This window comes from Paramisgurnus dabryanus, chromosome 14, assembly GCF_030506205.2.
Source record: "Paramisgurnus dabryanus chromosome 14, PD_genome_1.1, whole genome shotgun sequence".
Classification (NCBI taxonomy): Eukaryota; Metazoa; Chordata; class Actinopteri; order Cypriniformes; family Cobitidae; genus Paramisgurnus; species Paramisgurnus dabryanus.
Window position 1 is genome coordinate 24,615,436 of NC_133350.1, and position 13,460 is coordinate 24,628,895.

Here is a 13,460-nt window from a genome sequence, read left to right on the forward strand (position 1 = left end):
CCATACAGAATACTACAAAAACAAACATAATATATGTGACCCTGGACCACAAACCCAGTCATACAGGTAAGGGCAATTTTAACTGAGATGTATACATCATCTGAAAGCTAAATAAATAAAAAAAAATTTTTATATAGGACAATATTTCGAAACTATTTGAAAATCTGGAATCTGGGGGTGCAAAAAATCTAAAAATTGAGAAAATACCTTTAAAGTTATCCAAATGAAGTCCTTAGCAACACATATTACTAATGAAAAATACATATTAAGATATATCTATAGCTCTTTACTTAATATCCTAATGAAATAAAATCAATAATTTTGACCCATACGATGTATTGTTGGCTATTGCTACAAATATACCCATGCAATCTATATAACTGGTTTTGTTGTCACATATAACCCCGGTTTCACAGACAAGCTTAAGGCTAGTCCTAGACTAAAACACATGTCCCAGCTGTCTCAACTGAAAATAAATGACACATTCAAATCTTAAAATATGCCAGTGGCACTGATTTGTCTTAAGATACACACCAGTAACGTATTTTTCTAAGGCATGTTTACAAAAATACTTAAAACTTAATTTAACTAAGGCCTAGTTTTGGCTTTAGCTAAGCCTTGTCTGTGTGAAACCGGGCCATAATGTATTATATAATATTTTATTTTTTAGACCTTAATAAGTCGATCCATATCAGCTTCTACATTGGTGATGGTCATTCTCTGCATCACAATGTCCATGATTCTCCTCTCGAGAGCTTGCCACTTCTGACGGGCTGTTTTAGAGAAACTAGTGTTCGTACCCTTCCGCTGAAACTGTTTCCTGCTGCTAAAAAACAAAACAAAAATCAAAAGTACAACCTTATTAATCAACACCTAACAGACCTTACAGATCATACACTAGAAAACACTACTAAGATGAATCTTGCTTTAGTTTTAAAAATAAGCCTCTTAAAACAGAATCTGAGAAGCCTTCATCATTTCTGAGTAAAACTAAATATTCAGGAAGAAATAAAGTGGGGTGGGACTTGATTTTTTCTTTAGAAATTTAATTGGAACGGTCAATAATAATTATTCCCATCTCCTTGAAACATCAACAGATACGGATAATATTTATTGCAATGTGACATCATAATTGCTGACCTGGCCATTTTTCCTCCACTCCCATGGTTCTCGTTCTCTCCCAGGTATCCATTGAGTTTGGTGTTCCACTGGCGTATGATGCTGGATACAGAGCGGGTAGATTCGGGGTTAGAGGATGTTGTGGTTGTGCTGGCAGACAGCTCTGCCCCTGAATCCACAGTGATGTGTCTACGGGCCACACGTCCGGCTACCCGCTCTGACATGGGCTTGGCCAAACGCCTCAACGCTGTCACTTCTTGCGTTTTTCTTCGCAACACGATCTCCTGCTGGCGCTTCTGAGATTCCAAAGCATGAATCTGATACTGATGGAGCAAGCAGACTGTTTATTAGAAAGTCAAAACTAAAGAGGCTAGCTAAACCAGTATCCCATATATTATAAACCACAAAAAACAGCTAGCAGAATCGACTGTAAATTAAAGTGCATGTATTGTGATCATCAAACCTCTTGTCTTCTCTGTTCTTTCTTTAGTTGTGCGATTTCTCTGTTCCTCTTGGCCTCGATCATCCTCCTCCTCTGTTGTTCTTCTTTCATCTGCTTCATCAGCGCCACCTATAGATCAAATGACCAACACGCACAGTGAGAACCGCAGTTAAAACACAGCTGTGTCTGGAAAAAACTATTTGTCTTTAACAGCATAAAATATTTGAGATAGTGTCATCATAGTGCTGTATGTTGAAAAATTATTTTATTTATTTGGTTTATGCGAATAGGGACAGATACAACATGCATGGATAAAAACCAAAGCAACAGCCATCTAATTCAAGAGTTTGTAGGTCATTTTATTTAGGCTTTGTATTGGTGAAATTTTCCCGTGGTGAAAACTAATTGAGGAACCCTGTGCTACGCCCACAACATTAAGCGGCATTTTCTTATCTGTTTATTTGATTATTTTATGTTATTTGTGTTTAAATAGATGTTTTGTCTCAATATTTGACATTAAAAGTAATGTGTTTTTTATTTGGGCTACTTTCATTCATTTCGGGCTACTAAAAACTGAAGAGTGCTTGCCCGAAGGGTTATCCGGGATTTAGAAATTTTCCAAACCGTGAGTTGGCATTCGCGCGCTGTCTTTAATATTTGCTTGTATTGGTGTGCTGTCTGAAGCCTTGAGATGCGGATCGGGCTTGAGATTTGGGTGTACGGGCCAACAAAGCTTATCAAACATTGCGTGATTCAAGTATTGAGATCTGTTTCGCATCACTTTGTGCTTAAATATTTAAATTGGCCAATTGGGCCAGTGACTGTTGCATTGCTGCTAACAACACACATTAATTTTAACACATTTGTAATAATTATCTTACCAATGATGCACAGAGAAATCTCTTATGTTGCAGTAAATTAGGTAACTATGTAACAAAATTGCAGCAACATTGCTACGCAAAAGCGCCTTTTAGAGCATTGTCTGGTGCGCATTTTTGATTAAATTGCGCATGCGCACTTGTGTACCAGTTATGTGCACCCCTGCACATTTATGTCTAAACACCATAATAGGTGCCCTTTAAAAAAAAATAAAGAAAGAAAAAAGCTACTAAAATAAACTTTTAAACCTAAATTTGGTTGCTCTTTTATTCTGTTAAAAAAAATATATTTTGCTAATTATGATAACCACACAGCTGACAGAAGAACCCATTGACTTCCATAGTATATCCATAGATCTTGACAAATCTTTTAAAGAGATAGTTCACTTTAAAATGAAAATTCTGTCATTGTTTAATCATCCTCATGTTGTTGTAAACCTGTATGATTTTTTTTTCTGATAAACACAAAAGAAGATATTTCGAGAAATTATGGTAATCACACAGCATATAGTGACCAATGACTTCCATAGTAGGAAAAAATATTTTGGAAGTACTGTTATAAATGATGGTAAGCACACAGTTGACGGTACACATTAAATTCCATTATATATTTTTTATTCCTACTATGGAAGTGATTGGTCACTATCTGCTGTGTGTTTACCATCATTTCTCAAAATATCTTCTTCATCAGAAAAATATTCATACAACATGAGGATGAGTAAATGATGACAGAATTTTCATTTTAAAGTGAACTATCTCTTTAAAATGTTGTGCTCCTATTGCTCCTCACTCCCTCCAGGGGGCAGCATTATTCCAAACATGAAGGTTTCCTCCTCTCACCTTGACCTTCTTCATCTCAGCCACTTCAGATTGCAGTTTCTTCAGCTCTCTCTCATATCGGCTCTGGTTCTTCAGCAGACGAGCGTGTTCCTTATGAGCCGCCTGCAGCTTGAGAAGATCTCTGTTCATCTCCTTCAGACGCTTCTCGTACTCAGACTTAATCTTGCTGGCCTTTTCTTCGGTGTAGTTCTCCATGGACACTATGTTCACGCACAAAAGAGCATAAAAGTTCACATTCTGCACACACTTCATATAGCCACAAACACACAAAGTGTGAAACTCACTGAGATTGTGCAGCACACGGTCTCTCTCCAGCTGAGTGTCTCTGATCTTGTTCTGAAGAAGAATGAGTTTCTCCTCGTACTGGTTCTTCAGCGTGAGGAGCCGCCGCTGGCTGTTCTCCAGCTCGTCTATGAGTTTCTGCTTGATCTCGATCTCGCACGTCAGATCGGCAAGATCCGCCTGGAGGTTCACTGGGAGGGAAGGTCAAAAGGGTGCAGGGTTAAAGGTGAGGTAATACAAAGGACTGATTGGAAAGTGGGAACAAATGCATCCCAGAATGCACCTTTCTCCTCTGAATCAGAGTCAGAGTCCACCAGGCTCTCATCACTGTCGAACTCTTCCTCTTCCCTGGTCTCCTCTTCTTCATCCTCATCACACCCGCTCTCAGCCTGATCGTCTTCCTGGAGGGGATACATGCCATCCTGCACAGGGGTGAAAGAGACAGTGTTAGCATCGCAAAAGGTTGTGGGTTTGATCCCAGGGAACACACATACTGAGATTAAATGTATACTTTGTATTGCACATTCTGCAGCATTTATGTGTACTTTTAAAACATTAGGCTACTTAAAGTAATGAAATAGCGTTGTGCCTTTTGAAAAGTGTGTTTTCATTACTTATATCTGATATCGTTTTAAGAACAACTTTATCCAACTCTGTTTTTACTTTTATCAATAGAAAAAGTGTAGAAGAACTCTACGAGAGACGCTGTTCGCAGCGTAACGTTGCCAAGTCCTCTGCTTTTCGAGTTTAGATTTGGGCTATTGTTTAAACTGTTTCCACCAGTTGTTGTTTTTCTGCAGGTTAAAAATGAAATTATTTCTTCACTAGTTATTGGTATTTGGGTTGTGAATAGTCATTGGGATGCTTTTGGGCTAGTTTTGAATGTGCATTCGGATTTTGATACGCAAATCTGGCAACCCTGGCTGTGTGCTTGTGCAGACGTTCGGTTCGGATTCAATATAATGTACATGTAAACAAACATTTAAATCAGATTGCAATGTTTAGGGTGCATGTAAACTGTATCGTCGTAACCTTCAAACGTATTAAATTCAGTTGGATTGACAAAATTTTGTAAACATGTATGTATGTAAACATAGCCTAGCCACTGAGAGGACAGAGAGGTTCGTGTGTAAACGTTTTACGTGTGCCTCGGACACTGGTCGGGTATAATAATAGTATTAGTATTATAAAAGTATAATCTTTTTAAATGAAAGTGTTTGGCGAACGGACTCAAGACGACCCTCGCATGTGTGGATCAATATCCTTTTCCAACCCCCCACCTCTTTGCAAAGAACGCATGCCACATTGTGTGGCTGGCGGTGGGTTAATTTTAATTGATACAAACCTGTCAACCAATTTTAAACGTTCATTTTAGCGGTAACCTTGGTGTCATTGTCAGATAACAAATGAAAATAAATGGAGAATTGGGCCAAAATAGATGCGAGGCCACCGGGTTTCTTTCTTTCCATAAAACATAGCCACTGGTTAGGGTTGGACTAGGACAGGGGTGTCAAACTCATTTTAGGCTGAGGGCCGGATGGTAAATAACGCCATGATGTGAGGGCCAGATAATTTTTTTAAACCTTAGTGTGCTGATAATTGTTTTAATATTAACTAAACAAACCAATTAATTAGTTTGTTCAGCAAGAAAACTAGAGAAACACACAGTGTGAAAACTACATTTCATAAGGTCACACTCATACTGTATATTATACACACAAATTTACATCTGTACAAAATCCACTGGCCTTATAGGTTGAAAAGCCTTAATTTAACTTCTTTTGCATTATTCCTTAATGCCAAATTATTTATAAACTATTCACTTTTCTTTGGAATATATTTGTAATGAAAACAGTCATTTAGAAAATTAAAATGCTAGATGGGGCAGTGGCCCAAACCAAAAAGGGCATTAAGGGGGATTGTACTATTATTATGGTTTTAATAAAGTATTATAAATATGATGTGTTCTATTACTAGCATCAACTTAGACATGTGATTATAATGGGAAATATAATAACAAGAATTAAAGTGTGACAATCTGCTAAATATTCAATATGATTTACCAGCTGGCTTGATGGAGTTTTGAATCCATGTTTGCAATGTTGAACTGCTGCTAAAAGCCTCTCTTTCCGTTCTCTGTCGTTATTTTGTGAAGGCATTGGTGTTATTGTCTACAAAGTGTGCCAACAACAGCAAATTTAGTGTTTATATTAACTTAGTTCTGATCGGGCAGATTAAATCGATTAGACAAGCATTGTAACGTTAATACTAAGAATGAGGCTATTTTGTTGTTGTTTGTTTGCTAAGTTGTTAGCACTTTTAGAACACTGACAGCAAATCATTACAGGAAGAAATATATAAACTAACTTCCAAATTACTAATTCTGTTGTTTAACAACTGATATAATGTAATGAATCTACCTGTTAATGCAACGAACTTTGGAAACTGTCGTCTTCGCTCTCCAGGCAGAGAGTGGACACAGAGATGCTGCGGAGCGAGCGGGAAAACACGAAGTGCATTACCGGAATCAGTGGATCTTTAGCGGAGCAGTAACAATAAAACAGCAAGATTTTTGGGCACCGTGTTTAGTCTATGATCCGCGTTTTGCTGCTTTCCGCAAGTCTCTCATATTAAAAACGAATTAGACGCCCGCCTGAAAGGGTTTTTAAAATATGTTTTTCATATTTAATAAAACTGATTAAATCAGCATACGGGCCGGATTGGACACCTTTGTGGGCCGTATGCGGCCCGCAAGCCGTATGTTTGACACCCCTGGACTAGGATGTCATTTTCTCAGGTTTGTTTCAGGTCGTGTCTTTCTTAAAAAAAAAAAAAAAAAAAAACACATGTATGTACGGCGGGTTCAGGTCGGTTCATTTAGGGTCGGGTACATTTCTTTGGACCGGAGAAGACTTTACCTGCAAATTTCGTTTTGTGTTATGAATAGAAATTTCAGAACATGGCAATCCATTGAATTAGGCAAGCGCTGCTATACCTTCAAAATGTCTTCCCGGCAATGTGTTCTCACCTCTTCAGGTTCATTATCAGAATCCCCATCTCCATTTTCTCGTCTTTCTACGTTTTCCCTGCTCAAGTCATTCTCGCTCTTTTCTCCATTTTCCTGAGGAAGAAGTTTGGCTCTCTTCTTCAAACCCTTTTCTTTCTCAGGACTACAAAGACAAAAACACAGGTGGTACATCACTAGCATGACTACCTACAAACACATGCAGACTGTACTGTTTGCAAAACCAATGACCTTGGGTTCAATTACCAATAAATGCATGCATTGATAAAATGCAAAACCTTAATGCACCGTGACTCTGGCAAATGCATCAATATAAATGTAACAAGAGCTTTGATGTAACCACTTCAGCATTTATTATAACCATTTCAATCACTCAGAAGTACCTGAAAATCCTGATATTATAGACATTTCCACTAAGAGCAGAGGTAATCATCTTTTAATCATCACGTAACCGTACCACAGGGAGAGATTTATTTGAAGCCATCTCTTTTTACCCTTTCCCGACCAGTCGTGTCCTTCCATATTAATAAGTTCTGGGGTTGAGACATTACACATGCCCTTTCCCTCTCTATCTCATTACAAACACATTAAATCAGTTGTGATGAGCAGGACGTTACTCCAGTCACACAAATTATATACTGATGTCCTGAGAGATGCTTGTATCCGTGCCAGCCTGCTGTCCTAACATTGAGTGCATTGGGACATACTGACACACACAAACATATAAATCTAATCGTGGGACATATTAAAGCCTCTTAATGGCTCAGTAACAAAACATTTTTTATAGGCGGACAAGGAAATTGCAGTGTTGCAGATCTAATGTGCAAGAGCTTTGTTTGTGTCCTTAGAGAAAGAGCCAGAGAGGAATATGTGACACTGCGTTCATGACTAAGACATTAACTTCTAATTGCAGTAGATTTTCATATCCAAAGATTATTTCAGATAATGGGAAGCACACAGTTGACGGTAACCTTGGACTTTCATAGTGGGAAAAACAAATACTGGGTACAGTCAACTGTGTGATTACTAACTTAGTATCTAATTTTCTGTTTAACACAATAAAGAAACTCATACAGGTTTCCAACAACATGGGGCGAGTCAATAAGGACTTAATTTTTGGGTATTCAAAGGGGAAACCGCCCCTTTTAATATTTGGACTAAACCAAACAAGGTATAATTTCACAAAGTTTTTGCTATGCAATATGAAAGGTGTTTTGTATGGTTTCTATGTGATGGCTTACTAACCCAAGTTAAAAGATCTACATGATATTCTAGTTTCTAGATTCAATGCACGTCTATTCGATCTTTAGGGGGTGTGCACACAAAAGCTTTTACGTCGGCGTACGTTTTCAATGGTTTCCAATGGAAGCGTTGCGTTTTACAAAAAAGCCAGCAGCTGACGTTTTTTCGCACTGAAAGCCGTCATTTCTCACACGGCCGTCCAATCACAGTGGTGGAGGGGCGGGATAAACATCACAACATCCAACCGGCGCATCGTACAACGATCTAAACATAAGTATCACAGCAGGGTTTCCCGCAGAAAATGTGTTAGTTAAGGTGGTAGGGTTGGGCGAGTGGGCGGGGCAGAGGGCGTGACAATCAAAGGGGTGTCATGATGAAAATGCAAATATTTTTATTTAAAACACTCAAATAAAACTTAATTTTGAAGAAACAATGACAGAAAATAAACACATACTAGATTTTTAATGAATTAAATGTTTTTAACAGATCCTCTAATGGGAATAGCTGCGTGATGAAGTGAAACTAAAGGGTTAATAAACACAAACTAAAGCAGATGTTGTAGAACGTCTGGCGAACGATGATAGATGGCGCAAAAATGGTAAAAACTGATTATTTCCCACTACTAATGACATTATCTTAAAGGAGTGTAACTACTGTAGCATGTAAATAATGCACATAAATAAAGTGAGCAAGAACTCAACAATTATATAGAATCAACAGGCACGTGAAACCTAGCTAGCAGGTTGCTCAAACAACAAAATCACTAGCTAACTTACTTTAAATTAGCAAGAACTATAGACTAATACAATAACAGGCTTAAAAAACCCCAAAACATAAGTCCACTTACAGTTACGGACACGTGTTTTATCAACTGGCTATCCTCCAGACGTTACGGACCACGTCTTTATCTCATTTCGGCCATGTGGCGCGCGTCCGCGCTATCGTCCGAGATGTTTAATCAACTTGCTAGTTATCATCCAGACCGTGACGGTCCGGACCACGTCTTTCACATTTCAGCCGTGTGGCGCGCGTTTAGCCGTGTGGCGCGCGTTTAGCCGCGTAAAAAAAGCTTTGGTGTGCACAAACCCTTAGGGCCGTTTTGTTGCCTCCCTTGTGAAATTTGTAGGTTTTATGTCTAGAAAATGTTTGGACATTCTCAGTACTCACCTCTTCCTCCTCTGGTTTCTCTCCTTCTTCTTTAGTCTCTCCACGTCTAATTTGGCTTGACGAATCACATCTGTCATCTCTGCATCCATGGAAACAGAGGGGGAGGAGCAAAGAGAGAGTCCTGGAGCAGCCGGATGAGGGGGGGTGAACGAAGAGCGCGAAGAGAGACGAGACAAACTCCGCCTTAGAGACTCGTTTATGGCTTCGCTCTCCAACAGCTTAGACCTGAGAGAGAGAGAGAGAGAGAGAGAGAGAGAGAGAAAGATGAGTTTTCATAGCCAAGATAAGAAATCAAGAGAGAAAGTGTCACTGTGTACTCGTGTACCTGAGCTCTTCAATCTCTCGAATGTAGTTCTGGATTAGATTGCCAATCTCCTCGTTTGTTTCACCTGAGCAAAATGAAAAAGATTTTTTCATGAAGTCAGTAAAAACATAAAATCAATAAATATGAACCGATTCATTCAAACACACAGTTCATGAAAACAGATTCAATAAAATACATCAAACTTATTGACTGATTCGACAAACAACATGAGTATTCAAATATTGCTATTGAATATATTACAAATATTTTATTATATAAAAAGGGTGAGATTTGCTGTGGGGGTGGAGGGATTATCTGGTCTTTATATCCCAGCCTCTGATAAATATTTTTTTTATCCCCAGTGGAAACCAAATTGTTCCCCCTGTAATTAATGGTCATCAAACGGCCATATAAACGGCCTTAAATGAAAATAATTTCATGTAAAAGCGCTTTTGCTCCAGTCTTTTTTTTATTTCATATTTTATTTCAACAGTCGCAAGAAATAGCTTAATACCCTGAATATAATCAATATAAGCCCATGGTTTATAATTTATTTTCATAAATAAAAAAAAATTCACAAATTTATATGCATAACGCAATTGTAATATTCTCTCCAACCACTAGGAGTCCCTCACCCGTTTTAGTGAGCAGCAGATTGACTCCGTTTGTAAGGAGCTGAGTGACCCTTGTGTTGAGGTGGTCGATGGTTTCTTGCATGGCTTTGACTCTCATTCGCAGCGTATCATTCTCCTTCTGGAGCATCGAGTTCTCCTGAAACAAATCGCTAAATCCTTCGGATCCATCTTCACAGGCTACTCGCTTTCCCTGAGAAACACAACGCATATAAGAAGAGCGAACAGAACAGAGCAAGACAGTGACCCCGTCCAACCCCGACCCATCCCCCTTAACAACCTCCTCTCATCCGTCACCTCTCTCAACACCATCACGGCTAAACGTTAACCGCCATCACCACGTTTATCTTCCAGGTCAGGCCGAGGCACTGAGCTACCGATCCGCTCCATTAACTTCACCGTGGGGCATGATGAGCCAACCCCGTCTAAGCATGTTATCACTTCAATGTACATCAAAGCTTTTCACATCCTCTCAAGTTATTTCATAAACAGTCAGGACTCGAAATCAGTGGCATTGGAAGAAAAAGGGAGGAGAGCCAACATATAAACAGATGAATCAAGGTCACTCGACTGCAGTAAATCTGTAAAGCTTTGTATTTGATATGCTAACAAAGGCAGAGGAAGACATTGCTTAGCTACTTTAATGCCAACTGTAATTGTTCCTCATTTGTAAAATAAACATGTAATAAGATGCATAGATTCAGTCATTTTGTTGGCGTGTGTCATTTTTTGTTTGTGTTATTTTGTCACTTATAGGGAGCAGTATGCTAGCCGGAGCCATTTACTTCCAGTCTTTTTGTTAAGCTACGCTAGCGGGGGGTGCGTCAGACAGAGTTACGGCACGTACGGAGATGAAAAAGGTATGTATGGACTTATCCAACTCTGGAGGATAAGGTAAATAAGCTAAATTCCCAAAATGTGGGCGTGTTCCTTTAATATTGCAGGCTGTTCTGCACACAAAATCCTTCAATATGGTTACAGAAGACATAGTGTATGTGTCATACAGACTTTTTGTCAAAGCAATTTTTTTTGTGATTTACGGTTTAAAATCATCCTATATAATGTAAAGAGCATTCTGTAAAAATATAACCTTGATATCTTCATGTCAAAGACTGAAATCAATGTGAAATCAAACTTCGATGCTCCAAATCTCATTATTAGATTGAGACTTTAACCTGAATTTCACAGGGCCACATTTTTGAAGCTTAACATCTGAATTTGTATTTTACTAAAGATTTAGGGCTTAGTTTTTGTGTGAACTGCTATTTTAGTAATGTGCGACAGTTCAATTCTTCACAGAATCCCTCAACCTTGACGTTCCTTCTCTTCCTCACCGCTTTGTACTCCATGAGCTCCATCTGCAGGCGTGCGATCTCCGCTCGCAAGGCGCTGATCTGCTGACTGGTTTTGTCCTGGTTCACGATCACCTTGTTCTTGATGTTGCGAGCGCGGTTAGCGTATTTCAGCGTGTTGAGGGTCTCCATGAAGTCGCGGTCAGAGGGACTCACACAGGCGATCATAACAGTCCGACTAGACAAAGATATAGAAACGCTTGTGAACGTCTCAGACACAACAACCTTCATCTCACACACACAAAAGAAGAAGATAATCAAAAACAGATGACAGATAAACACAAACACGCATAGCAGTCCAAACTCGCCCGCATGTTTTTATGGACGGCGCTGGTACTGAATGTTTTTAAAGAGCTCTACTGTTTGGCAATGCGTCATGTTTAATTCAATCCACTCCCCCTCTGTGCCCACATCATGAGCATGCATGACCGGCCGCTGCACAGTCCGCTATGGGCTAAGAGACCCAACGCTGCGCATCCACGCAGGTCGATGCAGCAGTTTGCCGGCATGCATTAACCTTTAACGTACAATAGCTGCACTGTGAACAGCAAGCGTGTGAACTCGCATGGATTGTCCGAGACTCAAACAAACACAAATACGAGTGTGTACCCGATATATAAACGTCTCTACAATGATAGTTGAACTTGAGAAACATGTATTAACCGTTTTATACACTGTTTAAAAAAATCCTTGTTGCACTTAAACCTTTAAGTTTAAAGGATTAGTACATTTTCTTAAAAAAAATCCATATAATTTCCTCAGCACCATGTCATCCAAAATGTTGATGTCTTTCTTTGTTTAGTCGGGAAGAAATTATGTTTTTGATGAAAACATTCCAGGATTTTTCTCATTTTAATGGACTTTAATGGACCCCAACAATTAACGCAATTTAAAATTGAAGTTTCAAAGGACTCTAAATGATCCCAAACGAGGCATAAGGGTCTTATCTAGAGAAACAATTGTAATTTTTGGCAAGAAAAATAAAAAATATGCACTTTAAAACCACAAATTCTCGTCTTCCTCCGTTCGTGTGACACGCCAGCGCGACCTCACGTAATTTCGTAATGACGTCGAAAGGTCATGTGTTGAATGAAACGCACATTTGTGGACCATTTTAAGCAATAAACTGACACAAAGACATTAATTAGTATCATTCAACATACAACAACGTAGGAACGGTCCTCTTTCAACACACTTGTAAACACTGGGGCGTAGTTTCGATACGTTCTTCTGTGACCTCTTGATGTGATGATGTATTATGTGAGGTTGCGCAGGCGCTTCACAGGACCGGAGAAAGACAAAGTTGTGGTTTAAAAGTGCATATTTTTATTTTTCTTGCCAAAACTGACAATCGTTTTGCTAGATAAGACCCTTATGCCTCGTTTGGGATCGTTTAGAGTCCTTCGAAACTGCAATTTCATACATTAAAACTGTTAAGTGTTGGGGTCCATTAAAGTCCATTAAAATGAGAAAAATCCTGCAATGTTTTCCTCAAGAAAATTTAATAATTTCTTCTTGACTGAACACAGAAAGACATCCACATTTTGGATGACATGGTGGTGAGTAAATTATCTGGATTTTTTTCTAAGAAAATTTACTAATCTTTGAATCAACTTTAATTTACAATTCATTTTAACTTTTTTGACTAGTAAGGAGTTATTATAAATTATAATTAAGTTGAATTTGCTTAAATTTCATGTTGATTAAATTTAAGGTGCAACAAAGAATTTTTGCAGTGTACATGGCATGGCGTAATGAACATCCAAGTTAAGTGTAAAATGCAGAGGCCAAAATGTATATTTTAGGGACCGTCTATAGTATTTACAATCACTTTAAAGGCGGGGTGCATGATCTCTAAAAGCCACTGTTGACATTTGAAATCCCCTAAACAAACACGCCCCTATCCCAATAGAATCTGGACCTTCTTTTGATAGACCCGCCCCACACATACACAACCCAGGCAATGATTTTGGTTAGTAGACACGCCCCTTACTGCTGATTGGCGTGTTTTGTGTGTTTTGGTACTCGGCCCGACACCGAAAGGGTTTTTCAAAAATCATGCACCCCGCACAACAGAGATCAATAGATCTCCTGAAAAACCTTGTGTGTGTAAGGTGTGTGTCTTGTTTCGCTTGATTTTTGTTGTGTTTCCTTTAACTCACTTGGTAGAGGACTGT

The 13,460-nt window shown here is 38.8% G+C and overlaps 1 protein-coding gene across 6 annotated transcripts in view; it reads right to left on the bottom strand.

The window, feature by feature from the left end:
- kif21b (kinesin family member 21B) overlaps positions 1-13,460 on the bottom strand; it is a 96,009-nt gene that overhangs the window by 41,980 nt on the left and 40,569 nt on the right. For 3 of the 6 annotated variants that reach the window (XM_065241717.2, XM_065241721.2, XM_065241723.2), the window contains exons 8-18: positions 11,266-11,461; positions 9,935-10,124; positions 9,321-9,384; positions 8,996-9,220; positions 6,590-6,731; positions 3,845-3,983; positions 3,564-3,752; positions 3,280-3,479; positions 1,583-1,690; positions 1,141-1,442; positions 673-826 (exon numbers count right to left, since the gene is read on the bottom strand). In XM_065241717.2, coding sequence (XP_065097789.1) covers positions 673-826; positions 1,141-1,442; positions 1,583-1,690; positions 3,280-3,479; positions 3,564-3,752; positions 3,845-3,983; positions 6,590-6,731; positions 8,996-9,220; positions 9,321-9,384; positions 9,935-10,124; positions 11,266-11,461 — 1,909 coding nt within the window. The remainder of the gene's footprint in view (positions 1-672; positions 827-1,140; positions 1,443-1,582; positions 1,691-3,279; positions 3,480-3,563; positions 3,753-3,844; positions 3,984-6,589; positions 6,732-8,995; positions 9,221-9,320; positions 9,385-9,934; positions 10,125-11,265; positions 11,462-13,460) is intronic. The other 3 variants (XM_065241722.2, XM_065241718.2, XM_065241720.2) reach the window with 2 other exon arrangements.